Source organism: Verticillium dahliae, genomic scaffold (genome assembly GCF_000150675.1).
Source record: "Verticillium dahliae VdLs.17 supercont1.24 genomic scaffold, whole genome shotgun sequence".
NCBI lineage: Eukaryota > Fungi > Ascomycota > Sordariomycetes > Glomerellales > Plectosphaerellaceae > Verticillium > Verticillium dahliae.
Genome location: NW_009276937.1, coordinates 370,368 through 378,978, shown reverse-complemented (window position 1 = coordinate 378,978; position 8,611 = coordinate 370,368). Strand labels below are relative to the sequence as shown.

General features: G+C 56.1%; 3 protein-coding genes across 3 annotated transcripts; 1 reads left to right on the top strand and 2 right to left on the bottom strand.

Moving 5' to 3' along the window:
- Window positions 1-861: 861 nt before the first annotated feature.
- VDAG_08990 (spindle pole body component alp4) lies at window positions 862-3,773 on the top strand (the record flags this gene model as incomplete). Its single annotated transcript, XM_009656793.1, has 4 exons — window positions 862-1,276; window positions 1,333-3,293; window positions 3,354-3,500; window positions 3,561-3,773. The coding sequence occupies 4 exons, from the start codon at window positions 862-864 to the stop codon at window positions 3,771-3,773; spliced, it is 2,736 nt and encodes a 911-aa protein (XP_009655088.1).
- Window positions 3,774-4,058: 285 nt separating this feature from the next.
- On the bottom strand, window positions 4,059-4,661 carry VDAG_08989 (uncharacterized protein; the record flags this gene model as incomplete). The annotated part of the gene is made up of 1 exon (XM_009656792.1): window positions 4,059-4,661. The coding sequence occupies one exon, from the start codon at window positions 4,659-4,661 to the stop codon at window positions 4,059-4,061; it is 603 nt and encodes a 200-aa protein (XP_009655087.1).
- Window positions 4,662-5,776: 1,115 nt separating this feature from the next.
- VDAG_08988 (uncharacterized protein) lies at window positions 5,777-6,416 on the bottom strand (the record flags this gene model as incomplete). Its single annotated transcript, XM_009656791.1, has 4 exons — window positions 5,777-5,842; window positions 6,031-6,100; window positions 6,184-6,277; window positions 6,332-6,416. The coding sequence occupies 4 exons, from the start codon at window positions 6,414-6,416 to the stop codon at window positions 5,777-5,779; spliced, it is 315 nt and encodes a 104-aa protein (XP_009655086.1).
- Between the last annotated feature and the right edge of the window lie 2,195 nt (window positions 6,417-8,611).

Here is an 8,611-nt window from a genome sequence, read left to right as displayed (position 1 = left end):
GGGGGGATTTTTCACCTGGGACCCGCCCCCTTTGGGGGGGAAGGGTTTTTATTCCTGTTTTTTTTTCCCCCCCCCCGGACCCCAAAAGGGAAGGGGGGGGGGGGGGGGGGGGGGGAGGGGGGGTAAAGGGCAGAAGGCGGTCATGGCTATGGCTGAATGGCATGAAGTCGACGTACCATATTCGGATCTTGCCATAAACATCTTGGCGGTATTCTGGGGGTGTTTCGCGGAGGTAGGATTGTTGGTGCTTTGGAAGGTGGGAAGGGAGGGTATCGTCTGGTCGTGAGGTCGTCGGTTGAGGTGGTTGTATCGCTGGGGGATCTTGAAGGTGACGGGGAGCTCCAGCTGGAGGTTTCTTAGGCAAGCAGCCAGCCTACGCAGCCGCAGCCGCAGCCGCAAGCTCTTGGTCACTGAGGGAGCAGTAGACCCCCCTTCACCCCCCTGCAGGGATCCGAGCTTCCGATTGGCGATTGCGAGGCAGAGAGCGGAAGGCGTGGGGAGGGTTGTTCACACTAACGCCGGATCAACTCACCTGCCACACCGACGCGAGGATGTTCCGGCCAAGACGCGACTCTCCTGTGGCGGACGACTCAGCAGCTACCGCCCCCAAAGCGCTTCAGGTACCTGCCCAGGTACCTGCCCAGGTACCGATCTAGGTAGCTACAGGTGCTGGACCGTACCTTACCTTGCCTGACCTGACTGACCCTAGGCCTGACGCGCTACAACCCAATGAGCCCCGCCCAAACACGCCCACGCTCACGTTCACGATCACATACTCTTGAGCGCCGACAGGGCTCGCATGGTCCTCACGCCAGCATACGACTACCTCGCAGCTTCCTCAATGTCAATGCAGCCTGCGACATGTCGTCCAGGGTACCAGCCCACGACCGCCGCGCAAATGGAGCCCCAGCCGACCAGGACAGGCCGCCGAGACCCCGCATGAGCAACGCCCAAGGGAGCTTCACCAGCAGCAACAGACATGAGCGACCCGATTCACGCCAGGCCCAGCCTCAGTCTGATGGGCGCTTCGAGAGCACGTCGCATAAGAGAACGGCGTCTGGAAACCCCCGCCCGTCGAGCAGGACACACGAGGATCGGCGCATCGAGGAGCGCCGCACTGAACGAACCTTTGTCACCCAGCTCGAGCGCCTGACACAGAGGACGAGGAGTCCGCAGCGCGCAGAGCGGTCGTCCACAACGAGTGCAAAGGCCAAGGCCCCAGAAACCCACAAGACCTCTGAATCGCAACAGAAGGAAGCGAGGGTCGAGCCGCCAGGTATGCTGAGGATCCTGCGAAGCGACCGTGTTCTGCCCGACTGACTGGAGCCACAGCAGAGCCATGGCGCCCCGAGGCGTGCCTGCTACCACACACATCCGCCCCTCTGGCGTCACGAATATCTGTGCCCCCGCTGGCATCCGAGGCGCCTCCAGCTCTTCAACCGAAACCCCTGAATGAGCTATCCCTCGAGGCCCAAGAGGCTGCCATCCTGGAGGATTTGTTATTCGTCTTCATGGGCTATGAAGGACAGTATATCCGGTTCGCGAAGAGCTATAACCAGCATGAGGAGCGCGATCGCCTGTCTGGTCCAACATTTAGGATCCTCCCTGGCCTTGACCCCAGTCTGCAGGATCTGACCATGTCGATGCTGAAAATGGCCAGCTATTACTCGGCGCTGGAGATGTTTGTCGATGTGCAGAGTCGGGAGGAGTTTGGCGCCGTGAACCACGCATTGTGCGCCTCTGTGCGCAAGTTTCTCCAGGACTACCTCGTCATGATTGCTCAGCTGGAAACCCAATTTCTCACCAACGACACGTTTACGCTCCATGTCCTCAATATCCACATCCTGCCGACGAGCCAAATGATGGCGCAGCTTCATTCTTTAGCCCTCGAGCTTCTCAAACGCAACGCACTCCTGGACGATGATGACGAGGAATCAAGCGACAGTGGCGATGACTTTGAGAACATCCTCGAAACTCTTCGAGAAGGCGGCGACTTGGGCGCCGGAAACATGACGGGAAAGAAGATATGCAAAGGCGGCGTCGTGCTAGGTCTCATCACTAAAAGACTCGAAGCCATGTCGGGCGACCCGGCAGCGCGTGCCTTGCTTACATCCTTATTGCGAGATGCCAGTAGGCCGTATATGGTCATGCTGAACGAGTGGCTTCACCACGGTGGCATCAATGATACCCATGCGGAGTTCTTGGTCAAGGAACAAAAGAGCATTCGGAGGGAAAGGCTCGAGCAGGATTACACAGATGAGTACTGGGAACGACGATACACAATCCGAGAGCATGACGTCCCACCACAGCTTGAAGGCGTCAAAGAGAAGGTTCTCCTGGCCGGCAAATATCTCAACGTTGTGAGAGAATGTGGCGGTGTAGACGTCAGCAAGGTCGTCAAGGATGTGCCGCTGTCATTTGATGACAGCCGATTCTTGGAGAACGTCAATATTGCCTACGCGCACGCCAATGAGTCGCTCATGCAGCTTCTTCTGACGACGCACTCTCTGCCGCTGCGGTTACGATCCCTCAAGCACTACTTCTTCTTGGACCCTTCGGACTACTTCTCATACTTCCTGGAGCTCGGCGCCTCGGAACTCCGAAAGCCCGTCAAGTCTGTTAATACCGGCAAGCTGCAATCGTTGCTCGACCTCGTGCTGCGCCAACCAGGCAGCATCGTGTCCTTGGATCCTTTCAAAGAGGATGTAAAAGTGGAGATGAATGAGATCACTCTCACCAAGTCTCTGCAGAGAGTCGTCAATATCACAGGCATTGAGCAGGGTGAGACGCTGCAGCCGTTGGCTCATCAGCCATCAGACCACGACAAGAACGCTTTAGGCTTTACTTCCCTGCAGCTGGACTATGCAGTGCCGTTCCCTGTCTCACTGGTTATTAGTCGCAAGACGGTGTGGCGGTATCAGGCCCTGTTCCGATATCTACTCTCGCTGCGGTACCTCGAATCGCAACTTTCGACCACATGGCATACCCATACTTCAGGAGTCACTTGGGCCCATAAAAGCACGTCAAGGAGCTTGGAGATTTGGAAACGCAGAGTCTGGACATTGCGCGCCCGCATGCTCGTGTTCGTCCAGCAGCTGCTCTACTTTTGCACGGCAGAAGTCATCGAACCCAACTGGACCAAGTTTATGTCGAGGATCAAGACGAACGAGGAAAACCAGGGAGACTCATCAGAGGGCCCGACGAGGACGGTTGACGAGCTGATGCAAGACCACGTGGACTTCCTGGACACTTGCTTGAAAGAGTGCATGCTAACCAACAGCAAGCTCCTCAGGGTATGTGGATGCCCCCCCCCTCGCTGTGTCATGATCACGGGCTTTAACACGGTCTTTCAGATCCACTCCAAGCTTATGCAAACATGCACCATCTTTGCAACCTACTCCAACTGGCTCTCCCGAGAGCTCGAACGGGCTGATCCTGACCTCAGCGGCACCAGAAAACCGCCCAACATGACAGACGACCAGTGGAAGGTCTTCCAGTCCGTACGGACGCATAAGGGCACGTCCGGGCATGGTGACTCAACCTCATCAGCGTCAAGTCAGACGGATCAGGAGGCACGCGTCAACAATCTCTTTGAGATAATGAAAAAGTGGGAGGGTAACTTCAGCCGGCACTTGCAAATCCTCCTGGATGCTCTGAATCACTATGCTGCCACGGAGACGGTCGTTCTCCTTAGTCTTTGCGCGCGCCTCAGCACCGCGAATCAAGGAACAGAGTACGCGGGGCTGCGGAACGAAGAGGATATTGCCGCCTGAGGCGAGGACATGTCTATTTGATGGTTGGGGCCGCGGGCCCGGCTGGGCCCCGAGCAAGGCGTTTGGGAAGCGAGGGGGAGCAGTCATGTCGATAGATACCAATCTGGTGAAATGATGATTGTTGAAGTGGCGATTCTACGCCATGCGTCGACGTCAACTCTACAAGTCGCCGGTGCGGGCGTTGCCGCTCTTTGTGTGTTTGATACTACAGTGTTTGTACATTTCTTTTGTTACTCACATGGAGGCTGTTGCTCCATTGGCTCTTCAACCGGAGAAGGCCGTCCCTCACGCCTTGTTGATGGCCTCCTTGACCAGTTCCGAGACTCTCGCCATATCCACCTCGAGAGCCCGTCCCTTGAGCGCGCCCTGAACACCCTTCATGACGGCGCCCAGCGAAGACTTGCTGTCGGCGCTCGCAGCCTTGACCTCGTCGATCGTACGGCTGATGAGCTCGACGATCTCGGCCTCGGTGACCTGCTTGACGCCGCTGTTCTCGATGTAGTCCTGCAGCACCTTGGCCTGAGCATTTTCCTTCTCCGCGAGGTCCTCACGCTGGGCGGCGCGGGCCTGCTCGGCGGCGTCGAGGTTGGCGCGCATGTTGCGGCGCAGCAGGGCGATGAGCTGGGCGTCGGTGGCGATGGGGCTGTCGGTCTTGGCGGCGTTGTTGGTCGTCGTGATGATGGCGCGGAGGACGGCGAGGCGCTGGGCGTCTTTGGCGCGCATGGCCGTCTTGAGGTCGGCCTTGAGGGTCGCGAGGAAAGGGGGGGTCGAGGGTGCTGCGTCGGCGGCGGAGCGGAGGGGGGCGGTGACATGGTAGGAACGGCGGGCGGGCTGGAGTCGGATCGGACAGAGGGCCTGAAGCCAGCGGAGGGGGAAGCGCGCGGCCATGATGGGCTCTTGTGGTGGTGGAGGTTAAAACGTTATGCAGTCAGGCTAGACCGGCGTGGGGAATGGGCTGCTGGAAGAAATGAGACGATGCAGGTAGTGTATCTGCAGCTTCTTGAGCTCTGGGGATTATCTGTGGTCGATTGGGAGAGGATTGTGTCACTAATGGCGTTGGGGAGAGATGGCCTGATTGAGCATGCTCGCAAAAAGTTGAATAGCTTCATCATCTGGTTTGGAGTGGGGGCAATTGCGTTTCCTGATTGGCCCACCAGCCAAAGCTCTGTCTGTGTGAACTGGCCGCTATGAACTGCCTTGTTAACATCAACAGCCATCGCTTTGGCAATGGGGAGGAATTCATCAAGATGATATCGCCGCGCTACTTAATGGCGATGGATCAAATTTTCTGGTTGAGCATGGCCCAGCTTCGGATGTTCAAATGGGGGCTGCCACAACGCTTCCCTATCACGATACTTACATAGGTACCTTAGGTAGGTACCTATGTTTTCCAAGCCGTCGAGTTCAGATGACTACATGTACCAACGCAGCACACGCCCAGTACCCAGTGTGGCAGGGAACACTTGGCACTGACTACCTCTACATGGTAGACTGACCGAGACTGCGTGTTGCGACTGCCCCCGTCCTGGATCCTTGCTGTCCCGAGGGAATGGTAGCGAGCCTAGCAAGCGCCCTCCACTTTCCCAGCTCCCCCCAATGAAGTGAACAGCAGCCTTGCACAGGAAGGGACGCTTCACGCTATGCTTTCCCGTAGATGCTTCTGTTTGGCACTTGCTTTCTTAGTCCCTCATGCCTGTAGGTACCTTACCTAGTGTTGTCGTCGGCCTCCCGTCAGACTCACAACGAGACGGCGACGCGCAGTCTATGCAAGCCAAGAAAGGTAAGTGCAACCAGGAGACCGCTGCCCATTACCTTCTCACGGCGTGGCAACATCTGGTACAGTTCTGGACTGTGTTCCCAAAAGTCTTGTGTTGTTCTGTATGCACCCTGGCACACGTGAGGCGCCTGTCATTTCCCCTCTCTCACACACAAATTCGCCGATTTCTCGCTACGCTCCACGCCTCAAAATAACCTGCGTGCCCATTTATACTTCATCGTGATCATTATACCGTCCGCTTGACCGGCCCTTTCCACTGGACGCGTGAGTCCTGCCTACTGTGGCTTTTGGCCTGTACAGACGTACCTAAATCACAGCTCGTCAGCACAGCAATAGACCGGATGGTATGGTAGCATGGACTCACAAGGAGAAGTATGCCTAAGGATCACAGATGTTAACAACTCGTCAGCAAATATTCTCTCGTGTTCAGCGTCAGGAACGTCGAGACCAGGGCCAAAACCAACAGCACCATTCACGCACCTTGAACCTCGGATTGTCGGCCTCGTTTCTAGCTTGTGCCACCAAGAGCTCGAAGTCTGCAGAGGCCATGCTGGGAGAGTAGGTCAGCAGTTGACGCCAATCCCAACGAATGCCCGTGGCCGTCCATGGCATCCAGTCCTCGACATGGCTTACCCTTGAAACACTGTCATCGGGTACGCTGCCATTGATGACAACAAGCTGCGCACGTTCTCCCTATTGGCCACACCAATCTCACGCTGGGCGGAACCTGGACGCTTGTCAGCCAGCTGTTCTTTACCCAGACCATCCCCCACGAACGTACTTCGAGGCCAGCCGCATGTCGCCAGGGGTATCGGCCTGGGCTCTTGCGACACGATGAAGCCTGCTTCGCGCATCCAGTTTGCCATTTTAAGTGGTGCTCGAGGATCTTTATGCGGTTGCACGCTTTCCATATAAGTCTTCGACCATCTTCGAAGTCCGTGGTCTGCGCTCGCTTTCCATTAGTCCGCCTACATCATCAATCAGAGAAACAAGCTGCGGCGGACCAACCGTCTGTCAACGTCCCGTTATCCGATTGTGCATTGAAGTATATCTCCACCATCTGACACCAACCCCCTCTGCGAAGCGTCTGGAATATATCTCGGATATAGCTTGGCCATCGTCCCGTATCGATGACACCTGCCATCATCTGGCTGTGAATGAGGTCGAAATCGCCCCTGGGCCACGTGAATCTGGTTCATCACATCAGCTGAAGCACGCCAGAGACATTCGTTCCTCACACCTTTCGTTGACGTTATCCACTTGCAAGTTTAGATTGCCTGGTAGCTCGTCTTGCGGCCACATGTGTGGACAGATGTCGACTGCAACCACCTGCGAGTTGGATCAGAACCAATACCCCAGCGAATCAAAGCGTGTTGGAAAAGGGGGCGAGAAATTAGAAGCGGCCATCGTAGGCTGACCCATCTATCTCGATGCGCGGTGTAGGGTTTCGACTCAACGGCAACTCGAGTGTGTCTTCGCGCTTCATGTCGTCTTTTCTTTCACGAAAATATCCTTCGAAGCCAAGATCCTGGTGCAAACTATGACAACGGAATCGCGTACCTCGCAGTTTGGGTAGGCCTTGGCAACATCTATAGCCCAATCGCCCGCTCCAAAGCCGCACTCGAGGACCCTTCGTGGTCTACTAAGTTGCGATGGAAGCAAACGATTGTCAAGCGCCTGGAGCAGCACCCAGTGCAAGATGTGCAGTCGATCAACCTCGTCCTAGAATGAACCATGTCAACGTGGCATGATACGGAAGGAAGCTGGCCAGTGCCATGTGTATGCGCACCTCATCTATCGGCTCGAAATAATGATAGTTGTCGACAGCAAATTGTTGATATTCTCGACCATGGTGCATGACAGTTGGCAGATAGGCCTCGTCAAGGGGGACTGTATCTTCGCTTCGACAAGGTCAGGATTCGAAAGTAGGGATTTCGAGATTATCCGGCTTACTTGGCCATTTCTGTATTGCGAGTTGAAATCTCTCCTTACCAAAGACCGCACGAAGTTCGTATCGTCAAGTCGAAGTCGCGAGCCTGACTACTAAAAGAAGCAGAAAAGGGAAGAAATATTCTATGATGGGTGAACTAGCATTGGGCTGCGTAGTACTGGGCGGTACGACAAAAAGGCCTCGCGCAATCAGGTCTGGCAGGTAAACATGAACCATGCCAGGGCTCACAAGGGCGTCAGAGAGGACAGGCAGATACCCGAAAACCGCAGAGGCCCAAAGGCACTTGTTAAGGGGACCCTCAAAACTGTCGAGTTAGTCGGATTGGCCAAACATGGATCCAATACCCCACGATGCATGCCGCTGCCAATCCCGACATGGGCCATGCCGCTGGTTTTCTTCTGTTGCACGGCATCCTCTTTCTGCGGCGCCGTTACTTCAATATCAGCATTCTGCAGCTTTGCCCCTCAGGGTACAGCATCCACAAAGATTGAAATGGGGCGGAAATATGCCGCCGGGTGTTTGTGGACGCACGGGAGATGATGCTGGCCTAGGGCATCCCGAACAACAGCACTGTACAGGGACCTCCTTCACCAGGCGAAGGCTCCAGAACGACGAAGAGCGTGGCATTAGGTGGCTGGGCCCAGTACGACCAAACCCTGTTCCCACATCTCTCGCTCGGACGGTTTTCCTTCTGATTGGCGATGAAGGCTACAGTCTACGTGGTCTTCTATCCAAGGGTGGGCTCGAGACCTGGCCAAAGCCTGCTAATTTCCATTTTAACGCACGTACTTCTGCGGCGGATCTCTGGCTACCCATAGTCCTTGCTCCCAGAGGGTCCGACTGCAGGCTAGCTGTTGCTGCTGAGGGAAACGATGACCTCAAGGCGCGCCAACGAACCTGGGACACACACACACACCTACACACCGCAAGACACCCATTATCATACAGGGCCCACGGACGATCGGGGCGAAAACGGGGAGCTTGGGTATGCGCTGATGTGAGTGGGCAGGCGCTAAGGATGCGGGTTCTGCATGGGGGGGGGGGGGGGGAGAAAGATATCTCTGGGCCTTCTCAGCATCGTCAAAGAGTGTGGGCCCTCGCTGCCAACTG